Source organism: Alosa pseudoharengus, unplaced genomic scaffold (assembly GCF_046254945.1).
Source record: "Alosa pseudoharengus isolate Yale_2024_CS ecotype anadromous, Long Island Sound unplaced genomic scaffold, YU_APseudo_1.1 YU_APseudo_1.1_scf_11, whole genome shotgun sequence".
Taxonomy (NCBI): domain Eukaryota; kingdom Metazoa; phylum Chordata; class Actinopteri; order Clupeiformes; family Clupeidae; genus Alosa; species Alosa pseudoharengus.
Genome location: NW_027468576.1, coordinates 30,298,963 through 30,317,330, shown reverse-complemented (window position 1 = coordinate 30,317,330; position 18,368 = coordinate 30,298,963). Strand labels below are relative to the sequence as shown.

General features: G+C 46.3%; 1 protein-coding gene across 1 annotated transcript in view; it reads right to left on the bottom strand.

Moving 5' to 3' along the window:
* Nucleotides 1-18,368, bottom strand: part of rnf13 (ring finger protein 13) — a gene marked incomplete in the record, with an annotated part of 41,806 nt that overhangs the window by 22,665 nt on the left and 773 nt on the right. Inside the window, 3 exon segments of the mRNA XM_076278828.1 lie at nucleotides 6,075-6,200; nucleotides 14,837-14,917; nucleotides 16,352-16,495. Of these exon segments, the coding sequence (XP_076134943.1) occupies nucleotides 6,075-6,200; nucleotides 14,837-14,917; nucleotides 16,352-16,465 (321 nt within the window).

The following is an 18,368-nucleotide window of genomic DNA, read 5'->3' as shown; positions in this document are numbered from 1 at the left end:
GTCTGTTCCACAGGCTCATGCTCTGGCACCCAGCAGGGGGTCCACAGAGGGTTAAAGACGAGCATATGTGTATGCTTAAGACAACCACGCACGCACGCACGCACGCATGCACTCTTATATGAGTTTATCTGTGTGTGTATCTGTGTATATGTATCTGTGTATCTCTCTCTCTCTCTCTCTCTCTGTGTTTACATGTGTAGGCGTGGATGTATTTGACAGCCACACATAATGAGAGACACAGACACAGACACAAACCTTGTGGGAGCTAATGCGTGCATGACAGAGACCAAAAGGTTGCATGAGTATGTGAGACACACAGCCTCTGATGAAACAGGCTGCAGGATAGCAGATCAATCAAAACAGCAATCAAACGCTGACACTTTCATTTGGATTTGGACGTCTGCAATCAGACTGACATTCTAATTTACTGTGTCATGACAAAACAACAGCATCTGAGAGGCAAGAAATCTGCATCCCGATGCAAGCCACGGCGTGTACAGACATCAACAGAATAAAAGCGTGTCACAGCTAGGAACGGTACACATACTGTGGGTAAACATGAACTCAAAAAGGTCACAATTAAGATTCCTCAGCAGTTCTTCGTTCCTGGAAAGAATTTCCTAGTGTTCCGCATTCTTGTGGTAGTTTGGGGACTTTCAGGAAGCGTTTAATGGCTCCTCTGTTCACCTTGCACCTTATTAAGTAATTATCTTACAGAGTTCGGTTTGGATGTGAATGCTTTTTATTGATTTCATTATTTTCATTGTTGATATTTGACATTGTTATTGATATGTTGGTATCATTACTATTACTATGATGCTTAATGTAGGCTTTTCAATTTAATTTGAAACTGTACATTTTTAACTGGTGTAGTGTTCATATACTGTGTGTTGTTTTGGACAAAAGGGTGTGCTAAACCATAACCATAAACATAGATATCATAGACATAGCCATAGATAGACAGGCATTCAGTCCCAGTGTGAGGTGTGTTAATGTGTTTACGACAGGCTGGTCTGTTAATGTTTGAAGGGGGTTGTGTAAGCGCACACACTAGGTTGAACCTCTTACGAACAATTGACGTTTCTTAACCTACAGGGAATAGGAGGCTACTGTGGACCCTAAATGCATTCTAATTGAATTCCATGCATTGCTGTTACAGTATGGACTACTCTCAGTAAATGTACTTCCTTTACGATAATGTTATAATAATCATATATGAAGTGCGATAGAAGAGTTAGAGTTTAGCACATGTGCACGGCAGCAGTAGATATCACTATGGACCCTTTCAAGAGAGATCCATTATCAGCATCATAGTTGGCCCCACAAGACTTCCTTTTTAACATTCCATATGTTATCTTAATGCAGAGGAAGTAGATTGGGGCCCAAGCATTGTTTTTGTTTACCTTGTTGAAAGGATCCATAGTTCTGTGTGTGAGCAGGGGACTTGGGCTGGGATCATTGGTGGGGTTGGTTTACACGACACCACAGACTTACATCTAGTTGGCTAAATGCAGATTAATGTACTGTAATGACTGTTATATTCCACATTGTAGCACATTCTAGTACTGTGCCAATGGAAGGGTTAAGTTAATGTGTTAATGGAGTTTATGGTCTGGGCCAGACTGTTATAACTGTAGAGAGTGAGATTGTCTATCACCTGGAGATAACTACAGGTGAGTAAAATTTGACTGGGAGCGGGATGATAACACCTGTCTTGTTGGAATTGTACTGGACTTGGGATGGAGGAATTACAAAAAAATTCTCACACACACACACACACACCAAATCCTTTCAGCATGACATCTTTCTGACCAGTAATAATTTTAGAACAGAAGATATCATCAGTCATTACTGCAGCATACTACTAACACACACACACACAGACACACACACAGACACACACACACAGATAGATACACACACAATGGCAGACAGTACTGCAGTATGTTGTCATGGCTGTTCCAACTGCCATAGATTTTCACACCTCCTGATTGAGGAGACCTTTCTGTTATGGAGTAGATGAAAATGTTTCTCTCTCTCCTCTCTCTCCCCTGCCTTGCACTTCTCTTTCTTTCTTTCAGAAGGAAATCTAAAGAGGAGAAGGATTCGGTTTCAAAGTCCAATGGAAGATTAGATAAGAGCCGAAACGACAGGGAGGGGCCGTTACTGATAATACTGTGAGGTAGAGAAGACTGTTACAGGGTGTGTGTGTGTGTGTGTGTGTGTGTGTGTGTGTGTGTGTGTGTGTGTGTGTGTGTGTGTGTGTGTGTAAACTTATCCAGTACTGTGTGCGTTTGAGTATTAATGTACTGTACAGTGTTTCCTCTGTTGCTAGGACACATTAACTAAAGGTGTGTGACTGAGTGTGTGTGTGTGTGTGTGTGTGTGTGTGTGTGTGTGTGTGTGTGTGTTCTGGTTTCACACAGCCCCTCCCGCCTCCCGAGGTGATGGCGTCAGTCTGCTCAGAGAGGTGCACAGGATTGTTTAGTGTCACAACACCAGGGAAACGGAGCGGGCATTGCCGGGCCGATAAGAGCATATCCTTGGCGGCCGCCCTCGGACAAAAACACCTTCGGAGGGGCCGGCGGACTGACTGACAGGCCGGAGCTCTTTTAGAAAGGCCGGCGCTTAAGCTCCCTGTCCTGACGACACGTGAAAAAAAAAAAAAAAACATACAAAACACTTCCACAAAGGCCTCGGCCAGAGAGCTGGTCAACAACGACACCTATCCTTAGCGGTGTCTGGCCTGGGGTGGTAGGTGTGTGTCTGTGTGTGGGAGAGCACGTGTGTTATATAACATGCCATTGTGTGAGGGCTCTGTGAATGTGCAAGTGTGTGCTGGGAGAGAGAAGGGAGAGGAGAGGAGAGGGGGGAGGGGCGCTGGAGACAGGAAGAGGGCTGATTCACTGGCCTTCCTCTCTAACGCTGAGAGAGAGATATATAGAGAGAGAGAGAGAGAGGAGAGAGAAGAGAGAAAGCGAGAGAGAAAGAAAAGGGGGAAGAGATCTCTGACACAGATGGATCCAGTGTTGAGTTTTTCCTGTGCCCCCTCATCCCTCCCTCCTTTTGGAACACACACACACACACACACACACACACACACACACACACGCACACACACACACGCGCACACACACGCACACACACGCACACGCACACACAGCTGGGGTCATGCAGGTTACAGATGAAGTCCCCCCCTCTGTCTTCACAAAGCCCATGTTCCAGCTCAGGCCCCCCTCCTCCTACCATTCCTCTTCTTTCCTCTCTCTATCCCCTCTTTCACTCATTCATCATGTGTGCCTGAAGTCTGCTTGGATACTGGCCTTCTCCCCCCTATAGCTATTAATACTGACATATAGACACAGGCGTGCACACACACACACAGGCATGTGCACACACTCACACAGGCGTACGCACACACAGGCGTGCAAAACACACACACACAGGCGTGCGTGCACACACACACACAGCGACAGAAACACACTCTAAATCGCTCATCATTCCAGTCTTGGCCTTTACCAATCTGCCTAACACCCACACTGAGTGCTGCTGACTGCCGCAGCCTTTTTAATGCATGTCCACAGCCACCTCCTCAGTATTCAGGGTTAAGTGAGTTCACACACACACACACACACACACACACACACACACACAGCAGTGCCTGTGTACTGTAACCGGCGCCCCGTGCCAGCTGAACAGGCTCCAGCAGCCCCTATGCAGGAGGGGAGCGGAGCAGTGGGCTGCTGCGGCGGGAGGCGGGAGGCAGGAAGCAGTCTTGGCCGTGAGCGCCGCCGCCGCCGCCGCCACCGCCACCGCGGTGTGAAAAGATCGGCCCTCTCCATCTGGGCCCCGCTGGACTGACAAGGAAAAGCTGGGCGCACGCGAAACGTGTGGAGTCATGCAGGACAGGAATGTCATCTGAATCGATCCGCTGCAGCACAGCAGCCATGTGTGTGTGTGTGTGTGTGTGTGTATGAGGGAAGGGATGGAGAGAGAAAGAGAATGAGACAGCAAGGGGAGGGAAGGACGGGAAGGAGGAAGAAAGAAAGAGGGAGAGAGGGGGAAAGAGAAAAACAGACAGAGAGAGAAACACAGAGAGGGGTAGAAAGTAGGAAGGAGGGAGCCCACTCGACAACCCCCCTGACCAAGTGATCCAATTTCAGAGTCAGCCAGTCCCCCCCCCCCCCCCTTCCCAACATTCACCCTCCCTGACTGTACCATCTTATATAACCCCCTACATCAGACTACTGATCTACAGACAGCTTGGTGCAGCTCTGCTCCTACGGGCTGTCCCACCTCACTGATCTCAGGTCAGAGGCAGTTGCTGCGCCTCCCCTGCGGCTGACCTTTCCAGCTCACTGAGCCAATATACACACACACAGTCTACAGTGGACACCTGCTTAGTGTTTGCAGCTCATTTCACTCACTGATTCTGGGTCAGTCGGCTGGCGTCAGCTCAGGGCGTACTCCCAAACGACGACCCTCTAGAGCAATCTGTTCCTAAACTAGGCATTTGTTTGTGTGCGCCTGCCAATGTAACATACTGATTCCAGATCAGTTTGCTACCAGCTCGAAGAGCTTCATCAAACAGCTACTTTTGCCAACTAATGTACAGCAAACCTTTAATTCACCCTCTCTTAATTAGCTGAAAGAAAGAGTGCCTTAACTGAGATTGGTGTAACTAACACAGGCTCTGGACCAGTGGTCTGGCGGGTAAGTGTCTTAAGGGTGTAGTGCCTGATCTGGGGTCAGTGCCAGGTGGTGTGGTGGTTCTGGGAGGCGCCTGCAGCGCTGAGCCCGGAGACTCCAGTTTCAGCCCGGCACAGGGAACACCTCTGTGATGCACTGCTGCCTTATAAGGCATGACTGGATGAGGGGGCTGCCTACGCACTCACACACACACACACTCTCACTCACTCACTTACTCACTCTGACTCACACACAAGTTACTGCCTGCTAGTTTCACACATACAGATACCCACACACACACACTTACACACACACATACACACACACATACACATACACACAGAAACACAGACACAAGCATGCACTTTCTTTGGCTGACAGATGCAGAAAGACACTCGCTTGGGCAGACATAAACATATGCACCTTACATTACAGACACCCAAATGCGCTCATGGGTAGATATGCATGCACACACACACACACACACACACACACACACACACTTACTTCTTTGTGCACCCCTCCCTGTTGAACAGGGCCAGACTTCAAGGTTGAGTAATGACACAGATCAAGTGTGCTTTGCCTCACCACAGAGACTTATTAGGAGAACACAAACTCAAGAACCTGAGATGTCACACTTTCCCCTTCACTCTCACACACACACACAAACGTACAGACACACTAACACACACACACACTAACACACACACACAGGGTGTATGAAACTGCCCCTTTTCCCCCTGAAACACAAGATGGGGATTGCGTGTATCCTACCCACCATTTCCTACCGGCAGAGACGCTCACCCAGCTGAGGTGCTATGGCAGTGAAACTTTAGCACGGCCTCCCTCGAGAGAGTGCAGTCAGTCGCCGCATAGTGGTCACCCTATCCCCCCCCCCCCTGCCCACCTCACCTTCACCCCCCACTCCCCCCAGGAGCCACTTAAAGGAGTGAAGGTAAAGGTGGTGTTCGCTTACGACTTCACATGTAACTGAGGCCAAACTGTACCCACTCACTCACGCACTCACTCGGCCACTCACTCCTTCTGGCTGGGTTTCAGTCAACAGGAGTCAGTGCAGCGGAATGCCTTAGTAAAATGGGGTGGGAGGGTGGTGTGTGTGTGTGTGTTATTTCCTGTCCCATATTAAGCATGGGAGCCTAGTTCCAGACTACCTTCCTGTAAATGCGTACAACATTGTGAAGACACCTTGAGTGTGTTTGTGTGAGTGCTTGTGTATGTGTGTCTGAGTGTGTCTTTGTATATGAATGTACAGTACATGAGGATTCCTTTTAGTCAGCTTTCTAAATCATGAGTATAGAGAGTGTGGGCCTGAGGGTGTTCAACTCACAGCTTAAGGGACTGTGGGGCCATGACACAACTGTTACCTTGATGTCGAAGTTGCAGTCGAAGCGCTTGATGAGGACGATGAAGGCCCCGGTCAGGTTGTCCCGCACCGGCGGCGGGTCGATGGGCTCGCACGCATTCTCTGGCCGCGCCCCAATCAGGAAGCCCTGAGGAGACAGAACACTGTGGTCAACCCACCAATCCCATTCCTCGCTCCAGAGAGCACGGCAGAGGCTCCGCACTTCTTTAAGGAACAGAAACAATTAAAACCCAGAACACAAACACAAAGGGAAGGGGAAAAACAATTCCAGAGGCCAACTGTGAGTATGAACATTCGGCCTTTTCATAAATGTCAACAGTGCCGTTTTTATCTACAAAAGTTTAGAAATTCACCATGATGTTATTAAAGCAATGGGGTCGGGGGGAAAAGCACTGAGATCAAAAACCGAGACATCAAAACAAACAGGAGATCACGTCTTGGCAGTGTCTCGATCTGTCATTCCACACGTCGAACACGGATATAAATACCAGCCCAGCATGGGGAAACAAAATGTTCCCAACCGAGAGGGGACGATTCGGTTTTTCTGAGAAATAACCAAGGATGTCCTCTTCCACTGTGAAGTCAAGGCACCTTTTTCACCCGAGAAAAACACCAAACTGTTCCTTGTCTTTCTGTGGAACTCCACAACCTTTCAAACATACTTCATAAAAAAACACATAAACTTGGAAAGAGAACTTGGGGAAGCTCATATTGGGAGTTTTCAATATATGGAAAATACTCTCCTTCGTGTGAATAAAACAGAGTTAAACAAATGAAATGAGGAAAGGCCAGGGCCAGTGGTGTTGTGTTCAGCTTATCTTACACAAATCAACTGGAGAACAAAGACGGAAGTCAGTACATTCCAATATTCAAAAACAAGCAGCCCTGCTGCCCTTTTTCCATGTCAAAAGCACTACACTACACAACACTATCTCAAGGCAGCCTTATACACAATACCTACCTATCTAAAACAAGTCTGTGATACAGTGAAACAGGACAGAGTACACACCAGCACCTTATGTGGCTTTCTTTCCTCTCTGCCTCACCAGTTCCATTCATTTCCCTTTCAGCATCTATTTTCCTTCGTGCCTCCTTTCGCTCTCTCCATCTCCTGACTTGGTAGGCCAGGCAGCACTGCGCGAGTCTGGGAGAGTCTATGGGAGCAGTCAGAGAGATGGTGTGGGGGGAGAGAAAGAGAGAGAGAGAGAGAGAGAGAGAGAAAGAAAGAAAGAGATAGATAGAGAGAGAGGCAGGACCAGGCCTGTCTAGACAGACTGCGAGGCCACTGTTGGCTCTCCGCTGGCTGAGGCTCTGCTCCAAAGACCTGGCTCCCCACGTCAGGCCTCTCCCCTCGCAGCCCAGCCAGAGGACACATCTGCCTCTGCAAGCCTTATTTCTCCCTTTCCACAGCCGCCCGCACATCACCAATCAAAACGACTCGCTCAGAGGGAAAAAAGGGAGCTTCATACAGCCCCCCCCCCCCCCCCCCCATGTGTGCAGTTATGTCCATATGCGCCGAGTCGTTCAGGAGGATGCACTGCGCAGACGGGCTATTATGGCTGTGAAATTAACTGTCACACAGTCCATTGCCACACACACAGCGCGCGGAGAAGAAAATATGGGTAAGGAGTGGAACTGAGGGAGAGCCAGAGGGAAATGGGTAAAAGGGGACAGAGAATGAGATGGCAAAGAAAGGAAGGGAGGGAGAATGGGATGGAGAAGGGAGACAGACAGAGAGAGAGAGAGAGAGAGAGAGAGAGAGAGAGAGAGAGAGGAGGAGGAGGAGGAGGAGGCTGGAAAGTGACAATTATTCTGGGATTTTCCAGACACTCTGGGGCTTGAACTGATACACTCCCTGCTCCTAAAGTCCTCTCAGCTGCTATAAATGGACTCCGCTGCCACTGTTGTTGCTGCTGCACCCAGCCTGGAGAGCCTCCCTCCTCCTCCTCCTCCTGCTCCTCCTTCTCCTCCTCCTTCAGACCAGACCTGGAAAGCATCCGCACATTCCGCAGAGCTCTGGGGTCGGCACTGTAGAATGCACTCCTCGTGCCTCTGTGGTGACCTCAGCAACAGAGCCCTCTTTCTTTTTTTCTCTCCCTCTCTCTCTCCCTCCCTCCCTCCATCCCTCTCTCCTTTTCTCTCTTCACACATCTCTCTATGTGCACTGTTTTGTCTTGGAGATCCAGCTGGACGACCCTTGCTCGTGGCTACTTATTGAAGAAAAAGGATGCTGGGAAATAAGCATGAAGACTAAACGATGAAGACTCCTCTATAGAATGGAGAATGGCTTTTTTTAATCTTTTATATGTACGGTGCGCTCTCTCTATGGTGATCCCTCATGCAGGATTGTTTACAGGGACAAAGAGGAACCTGCGATCCTGCGTCAGCCTCCCCGCTCCCTGCAGGCCACGGCCCACACGCCGCCCAGCCACAGCCACACTGGAGCTGCAGCGGCGCCCTCTGTTGGCCAGACGCCGCTCCTTCACACACAACACAAAGAAATCGCAGCTGAAAAACATCTGCTGGAAAACAAAAGGCACATGAAAGAAAAGAGCCATCTTGCTTGGCTCGGCGAAAGTGTCGCACGCAAGGAAGATATCATTTCGCATTTATATGTGGAAAAAAGTACAGCCAGCTCTGGGCTTTGCTTTTGTCTTTGAATTTTACCAGCAGCCTGTTGTTAGACGCCTTGGAAAAGGAGCGGGGGGGGGGGGCAACAGGCTGGGATACTGGGATGAGTTCCCATTCCCGCTCAGTCATAAATGATTCACTGGGCTGTCGCTGACTGGGCTGAGCTCAAGCCCTTTCGCTTGCTCGGATTTTCCATCCCGCCCTGGCCTCGTCACGGTCGTTTCTCTCTTTCCAAACTACCTCTTTCCGAGCCGGAATCCTGCTCTGCCATGATGTAGCAAGAAGGGACAGAGGGAGCGTTTCTAGAGTAAGTGAGCACCCTGACGTATGGCGGATGAGCATGCGGAGGCAGGAAGCATATTAGGATGAATGGGTCAATCACATGATGGAGCTCTCCCTCTGACACGGAGACACATGGCCATGAAAATAGACACCCTGCAGGCGGGTAGCACATGATATCTGAAGGATGAAACATTCACAGAGACAGAATTGGGGCGGACACGGACACACACACACACACGCACACACACACACACACACACACACACACACTCCTCCTCCTCTCTAGTAATGTGAAGAGATTTGATTAAGACTCTCAGTGAAGCATCTGAGAACTTAAAATCACAGAAGAAAACAGAAGATTCATCATCTTATTTTTTTTTAGTGTATATATATTTTTTTATTTGTTTTAAAAAAAAGATAAAGCAAAGTATGAATTTTAAATGTAACTAAAAATGGAAAAAATATATGCCTGGTATAGAACACCGGACCACAGAAAAAAAAGCCCTGAGACTGCTGAAGTAAGTGGGTTATATATTCCTGAAGAGAGCGGGTTGTATCCGAATAACATAGCAGGTTATTGGACCATGATTAAAATGGAGGCATGTAGCCAGCCCAAGACTGGGGCAGAGCCTTAAACTAGGCCACAAAAACATTTCAGCTCCAGACGCACACCACTGGGTTATACTCCTGAGACTCATGGTAGCCAGGCAGCCCTTAAACAAGCAAGCAAATAAATAAATAAATAAATACAAACAAACTTTTAGTTCACACACAGACTGCACTTTCTGTACAGGCTGGCTCGTATGCAGAGTTCCTCTGCGGAACAGGAAATGTCATGACTGGCTGCGGTGACTGACAGGCTGGATGCTCCTGACGGCTGTAACAAGGCCAGTTCTGCAATAACACCCAGCCAGCAGTGAATGAGTGTTGATGTCTGCTCTCTTTGTGCCCATAAATCATCTTAATGCTCGCTATCAACTACATTTTACAGCTATTCATTCCAAGCAAGATGGAGCATGCAAAGACAGTGTGTGTGTGTGTGTGACAGATTCAGCTGTGGGACACAACTGTCAACAGGACAACGGCACCTGTCAGTCATATGGGCCGCACGGCCTTGGAGGATGCTAAGCGCTAACCACGAGCTGAGCTAACGCCGTCCAGGGTTTACCGTCCTGGCCTGCGGCCCAGCACCCCAACGGCCAGCTTGTGTCAAGATCTGACACAACACTTCCTCCGCCTCTCAACAGCCACACTCTGCCCTGCTCCGTGGCTTTTGCCTGCCACTCCTTATCACGGCTCCGCAACACACGCAGGCCGGGTGAGGGGGGGAGAACCACTCTGTGTTTACCAACCACATCGACTCTTCCTTGTCCCCCGGAACTGAGGCCGTTAAAGACTGGGGCGCGCTAGAACGCTCTCAAATATCATTGCCAATGTTCAGACTGCATTGACTGCCCTTTTGCAAGCAGAAGTGAGAGAGGTGTAGGAGAAAAGTTCCATGAAAATCACATGCTAAGCTCTGCGTCTGCCCTTTCAGCTGGAGAGGAAAGGAGAAGCGAGCAACAGCAGCTGTCCTCGCGTTTTGTAAAACCTGCCCCCTCCTTCCTCTCTCTGTCGTTTGCTCTTTGGCATAATTGGATGGGCTTCCTGTCAGCCAGGGACAGTATGGATCCTACCCAGCAGGCTCAGCACCAGCACAGCTAGGGTTTGGGGCAGAGAGGAGCATCAAGGGGGGAGCATCGAGTTCAGTGCGGATCCTGGCGACTCTCCCTTATATGGTGCTGACTGGAGAGGAAAGGGGAAGGGAGGGGCTCTTGTTATTGTAATGGGAGCACTGAGAAGATGTGCAGGCCTCACCAGATGAATCATGGGAGATTTTGGAGGTTTGGATCATGGTCTTGCATGTCTGAAAAACAGTCCTTGCTAGAACTAGAGCAATAGCTTTTAGGCTTTTCTTGCTTCCTCCCCCTGCTTTTATTGTGCGGGCAACAGCAGGTCAATTTCCAACCAGACATGCAGACAGGCTCGCAAGAGAGGGAGAGAGAGGGAGAGAGAGAAAGAAAGAGAAAGAGAGAGAGAGAGAGAGAGAAGGTTCTGGGTCAGTCCACCATACTTAACCCAGAGGGAAGAGAGAGAGACAGAGAGAGAGACAGAGAGAGAGATAGAGAGAAAGAAGAGGGTAAGAGAGGGCAAGAGGGAGCAGTGTGCCTGAAGAGCCAGAGGGACCAGATGCACAGACACACACGCACTGCTCACGCTAATCCATTATTTAGCCACGCAGGCGTTGTAGCTGTGACCAACCTGCCATTCCAAACACCTGCAGGGCACAAATCCCATCAGCTAACAAGGGACCCCGCATCCACGAGCTTACCTCCACTCACAGGCATGCCATGCCATCGCACTCTGACGAGCTAACCGCCCCCCCCCCCCCTGACCTGAGGCTGGCTCCGACTTCAGAGGCCGAGTGAATGGAGCTGCTCTGGGCTGAGCTCCAGGGACAGCGGGGTAGATGGCATAGACTGTATATAGACCCTTTCATGGAATTTTCATTATCAGCATCATAGTTGGCCCCACAAGACTTCCTTTTTAACATTCCATATGTTATCTTAATGCAGAGGAAGTAGATTGGGGCCCAAATAGAATGTTCAAGCATTGTTTTTGTTTACCTTGTTGAAAGGGTCCATATAGAACTGGACAGTGTGGCTGCATTCTGCAGTGTTCTATGGAATTGAAGCCGCCGAGGCGTTCTATATATACAGTCTATGGTAGATGGGGTTCAGTAAGGGTGGAGGCTCCCATCTATCTTTACTCACTTGCCTTCTTGTGTGTAAATATTCAACTTCAGTACGGATATGAAGGCTTACTCAATTCAATTCAATTCAATTCAATTCAATTCAAAAATGCTTTATTGGCATGACAAGCTCACTTATATTGCCAAAGCAGTTATACAATAAATCTGAACACATACATGTCATAAGAATAAAATAAATAGGTAAATTAAAGTAAAATGCAGTGTATGATGCAGTGTGTGTGTGTGTGTGTGTGTGTGTGTGTGTGTGCGCGCGCGCACCTGTCTGCATGTGTCTGTGTGTGTGTGTCTGTGTGTGTATTTATTTGTTGATATAGGTCACTCATTGTCCCTCAGATTGTGGCATGTTGATACATATTGGGCATGTTGATACATATTACTCTCTCCCTTACTCTCTCTCTCTCTCTGCTCCAGGAGCCAGGGTTGATGCTCTGCTGATTAATTACATTCCCCCACACCTGTGCCCTGCTCCAGGGAGACAGGGGTACCAGGTGAGGGTTTCCACCCAACAAAACCCTCATTCACAAACAGGGAGGCTAAAGGCTACAGTCATGTAGTCTAAATGCTGATTATTGCATGGCTCATTGATCACTTTGCAGTTGCGATGCAGCGTTATCTGCTATTTGCTTTTATAGTACACAGTCTATAATCCATAGTATACACTCAATAGGCTGCATCATAATGACAAAAACAAAATCAGGATTTCAGAACTTTTTGAATTAACTCAAATTCAGAATTAACTTTAAAGGAAAAACTGAAATATCACAGACATTTTAGATGCCTCTCATTTCTGCTGATCATCTTTGAGATGTTTCTGCACCTTAATTTGAGTGCACCTGTGGCAAATTCAGTTCGATGGACTGATTCGATGATTGGGAAAGGCTCAAAACTATCTAGATAAGGCATCACAGCTAGCAATGCATGAGGTAGAAGAAACAGCCAGCAGAGCTCAGACTGTGTTGAGGTGGAGAGGAAGGGGAAGACTACAAATCACTGCAATCGCTGCCAAGGGTGCTTCAATAATACTGAGTCAAAGCACGAAGTACTTATATTAGTGTAATATTTCATAGCAAAAATGTCTAAAATCCCGTTTTCACTTTGCCATTATGGGGTATTTCGAGTGTAGGTTGGGGAGAAGAAGAGTGTAGATAGAAAAAAGAATAGCAACGTTTAAAGCAAAAGGCAATAATGTAATAGTAACATAATAAAAAAGTCCAAAAAATGGAAGGGTCTTAATACTCTCTGAATGCACTGTAAATTCTCAATGAAAATTAAAAGTAGGAAATTAGGATATTAACATTAAGACAATGTCACTACTGATTCAACAGCTTTGCAGAGAATGTGATTAAAACCCATATCAAACTTCATTGAGATTCAAGATCCATGCTTAATGCAGCTTATATGCAACAAAGCTGCTTTTTCGGGGACCCACCTAGACTAATTTAGGAAGGAAGACCAAACCCCCAAAGGGAAAGGCAACCAGCAGACGCTTGGCTGCCAGTCACAGAGGTGGCCTTTGTGTTCGCTCCAGTCTAAAGCAGGGATGTGTGGCTGGCTGTTTCGGCATGGGCCATTGACATGTGGGGCGGGGGGCGGGGTGCTAGGATGATGCCATGCCTTGGAAGTGGACAATGCTTGCCTCTCAAGCACAGAGACTTGAGTTATGCACATCTTGCATGACGTGGGCGAGAGAGGAGCGGACAGCCAGAATCACGACTGGGGGTGTCTATGGATGGAATGAAGGGTCTTTTTCAAAAATGTTTCTTTCTCAGGAAAACAAACTAACCAACACATCTTTATAATTTAAAACTGTTCACCATTTCACAATAATGAAAATGCTTCCATGTAGCCAGAATCGAAGCTACTCCAAGAGCAAGAAGAAAACAAAACAAAAGTTCCCTTATCTGTAAAATGTCAGACACTGTACTTCCCCATCTACTAAAACACAGCTGTTTAAAATCCCCTGAATCGCATGCAAATGCCAGAGTTAAAGATAGGTCAAAGTCAACCACGTTTATTCCCCGGAACTATGGTTTTACAGGGAGAAGGTGCGCATATGCATGTGAGGTTCTTGGCACATCTTGAATTTCGCCTGGGGATCAATAAAGTATCTATCTATCTATCTATGTAGGCTGAAAAACTGTGTGTGGAAATGACCAGAACAGTTTCCAACCAAGGAAACAAAACTCCAAACTCTGAAAGCACTCATTTTATGGTTCTGTTTAGTTTCTACGCACTTGCAGCCAACTGACTGTATAAGAACACACAGGCCAGTACTGATCTCTATTGGGTATGTGTAAATAATAAGCAAATTTGTGCCATAAACTGGTGAGATCAGTAATCTTCCAATGAACCTTGGCAAACGTTGAAAAAAATACACAATACCAAATATGCACCAAGGCCACAAATAGGCCTTTGGCTTGCTGTAGATTCCCTCTAAGAGCATAGTCCCAGCCCACTCTTCCTGTTGAAAATGTCACCACCAAGCCACTTAACACAGAAAAGGGCCATATAAGGGATGATAACCTTTATAAAAAAAAGTGTTGTAAAAATGTATACAAGCATCTGTGCGGTGATTCATATCCTTGCACTTTGAAGGCCAATTTGAGGCATTCGTTTGCCTTGCGTACCATGGATGACGGGGTGCTGTGTAGTATGGTAGAGAGAGTGTAAGGCAGTGGTGACAGTGTGGCAAGACATCCATCAGCATGGTGCATTTTTTGATGGGTGGTGTGTTGGAATTTTATAGCACCAAACTTCTTGGTCAGTGATTTTTTTTTTTGCTTGGAATTTTTTTCAGGATTGTAGCCTGGAAAGTAAGTGTTGTGTAAAGGGGTGTGGTGCACCCTTTTTGTGCAACACTTAACAATGCTGGACCTTGTTTTTTTTTATGCACTGGGCTGGAATTGGTTGGGCACTGTGAATGGTATCGTTTTTCTGTTTTAGGCTTTATTGGGTCCTGTACTGTGTTGTGTGAAGTGCGCCCCAACAAACAAAAGGGGGATCAGGTGCCTCTGTGCCTCCTATAACTCCTCCCTCACCTTCAGTCCTTCACTGGGCAGCCGGTAGCCAAAGCGCGCCGGGAGGTCATCGAAGTTCTCTGTCTTGTTGTCGAAAGAGTACTGCAAGACAAAGGAGAAGCAAGAAACATAAACAAATCTGAGGCATCAGCACTGTATATCTCTGATAACTACTTGTCAATAAATAAGAAGTTCTTGATGGCTATCCAGTCAGCAGAAATCTTAGACAAAAAACCCTACTGACAAATGCTACATCTTTACCATTTACTGAGACAAAAAGCAAAAAGCTAGAGTGTCATGCGCCATGCAAGCACATGGTCTACAAGTAATGTGTAATCACATAGAGGCCATACTTGTTTACACTCCTTACTTCCTTCTGAAATGTCCCACTGCTGCTAATGTCAAGAAGTCACAAGTGACCAGTATTTGTTGCTTAAGACAACACAGTCCACACAGGAGTACTTCCATATTCCCCTGTCTTTATGCTGCAACAACAATCTGAATGCAAGATACAACCACCCACAGATGTTTTTCACATCCCTAAGGCTGATAATGCCCCGAGAAGTGAATCATCGTAATGGATTTCTAAGGAAGACATAATAACCATCAGCTGTGTTGAGTTGCCATTCCTGCGATGCTGCCCATTCGCCTGGTTCAAAAAGGTGCCAAGTCATTATCAGTCAAAAGATACAGAATGATGGAAGTGTCTGGCCGACTATTGACTTGAGAGGACTGGACTGTTGGATTGATGTTCTAAATCAGTGATTTTCAAACAGATTGTGACCTAGTCAGTCAGAATATTTTTTCCTAAGGAAGCAACTGATGGACCATCACTGAATAAAAAATAGCAATTACCATACTAAAACTACATCATAAATGTATTGCCAGGAGCCACACGCAATGCCTTCATGGGCCATGGATTGAAAGCTCCTGTTCTAAATGAAGAGTCTACTCTACTACTCTCTTTATGCAAACAGACCCAGGTTTTAAATAGTGTTTAACCTTGTTTAACTATGGTGAGAGGCTGTGGCTAACCCATCTGGTTGCCTGCCCTCCAAGTTATTTACATGAATCAAAAATTACACAGAGAATAGAAAACCTGTGGTCTCCTCACTCTTATACCTTCAATCAGGTCCCAACCACCGTGCGGATGGTAGCAACTTACCTGCAAATTCAGAAACAGCACTGGTCTGAAACTCACTTTGTTCAGCCACAGCACTGCAGCCATAGAGTATTTAGTGAGGCTGCTTTCTCTGTACACTGTTTAAGCATGTGTAGTAGTGACCTAAGGTAGCTGCCCTAATCGCAAAGTGAGGAGGCGCGCACATCCAAAAAACTGGCAGGTGGCGAATTCCAAAAGTTTAGGACATAAAAGTCTGAAGAAGGGCAGTAGCCCGAAACGTTACTTCTTGGTGATTAAACAGTCAACGTGGAGCTCAGTGTGCGGATTCAATTTTGTTCTTTTAGCTTCCCTAATTGGCCCACAGAATTTTGTTCTTTTAGCTTCCCAGATTGCCCCTAATTGCTCACACTCACCGCTGAGATGTCCGCCTCCACCGGGAGCAGGTTGAGGAAGGCGAAGAGCTGCACGGTGAAGATGGTGTAGATCTGGGTGGCGGACAACATCAGCATCCCCAAGGAGAGCAGCATTTTTCATTCCCGCTCACAGCTAAACCTGTGCTTACATGCACAACATACACAGAGACACAGACAAACACACACACACACACAGACAAACACACACACACACACAGACAAACACACAGACACACACAGACAAACACACACACACACACACACACACACACGAGAACATTAGCAGTGATTTGAGTGTGGACGAAACTGATGTACACAACCTTTGGGATGAGTGAAATACCTCAGCAAAAAACAAAACAATTAAACAGCTATTTACTCTCAAGTGACCCCTGCCTTATTTTCTGAAGGTACAGAGCTACATCAGATAAATAATCAATCAATAAAAAATAACCACTGTTTCATAACAGGTTTAAGCTAAACCTGGATTTAAAGAAAAATCCATGATTCTGGTAAAATGTTGTTGATATAAGCTTAGTTCAACAGCCAATCAAATTATACCCCTCCCTTCCGTGCTCCTGCAGCTACGTGTTGATTGGCCAGTATTGTATATGGTTCGTTCTGAGCCAGTGTTTGTTTCCCATTTGCAGAGCAAGTATAACTATGACAAAAAAAATAAAAAAAATTTAGCACTGAACAGATAACTTTGATAGAATTATGGGATGCACATTGCATCAAGAGCAATACTCAACAAAATTAATTTATCTCGTTTTCCAACTGTGTCCCCTGTGTATAAGAGCAAAATTACTGATTTGTTCCATCAGAAGGTAGCAACCAGTGCTCTCAATCTGAAGAGGTGCAATATAAGAGGCAGTCCAAATGGACAAGGACACAGGAAACATATCAATAAAACAGTCACAGTCATTTTCTATTAGCCAAAAAACACATGATCATCAGAAAACAGTCTTCATACTCCCCAGCTGTCTGAATATTGGTTAAACCAAACATGCAATAATGTCTGCCTCTATGGTCCACTCCACGCAATCAAGATTCAGTATGAGGAGGAAACAGCCTGAACTGAATCACATGATGTCAAAGCCTGCTGAGCGGCTTATGAGAGAGAAAAAAAGAGGACTTTACCACTGCTGTTCCTCCCTATAAAGGCAGATTGACTAATATACTTTAACATTAGTGAAATGAAGGCAGAGTTGAGAAGGCTATTTATTGAGATTTAACAACGAACAATAAAAAAAATGAAACACAGTAATTCAGAGTATGGAACATACATCTCTGAGAAAAGTCTACTTTATTATGTAGCCAAACTGATCAACTTATTAAAAAATGGCCATACATTTAGGCTATAACAATCACATTTTCCTGTGATCAACTACCATTACCGTTTGTTTATAAGGTATCGAAATTATATTAAATATAACGACTGACTGGCTTTTATAGGCTTGATAAATAGACCCAATGTGGGACCGTCCACTCACAGGCCATGTCGACACATCTCTGATAAATTGGGGTGGCATTTGCGAAAAGCATCTTAAATCTTGCTTGTTGTAAGACTGTTACATAACGAGGCTAGTCTACATAAAAATCACAGCAGCATCCTCAGCAAGGCAGCGGTACCTGCTGCTACCTAGCTATTACAACTGACGCGCACCACAGAGCATCATCACCAGCTCAGGCGGTGCTTCTAGACTACAGGTGGTTTTCAATAAAGCGCACAAACGGTCCATAGTACCATACATCCATAATTTTAAGTCGCTATCTACGACACTGCTTTTTCATAGCCATACTGATTACTCATACTCTTTGACGTTACTTTGTCAGTCCTTAAAAAAAACTATTATGTCACCGCGTGCAATGCGTAGGCAACTACACGCCAGCCCAGCCCTGTGACATTTCTTATATTAAGCAACACCCAGATGATCGGCAAAATATTGAATTACACTGCACGAAGTAACATATTTCTGTAAATATTTCCACTAAGAACCAGAGTCTGACTATCACCAGA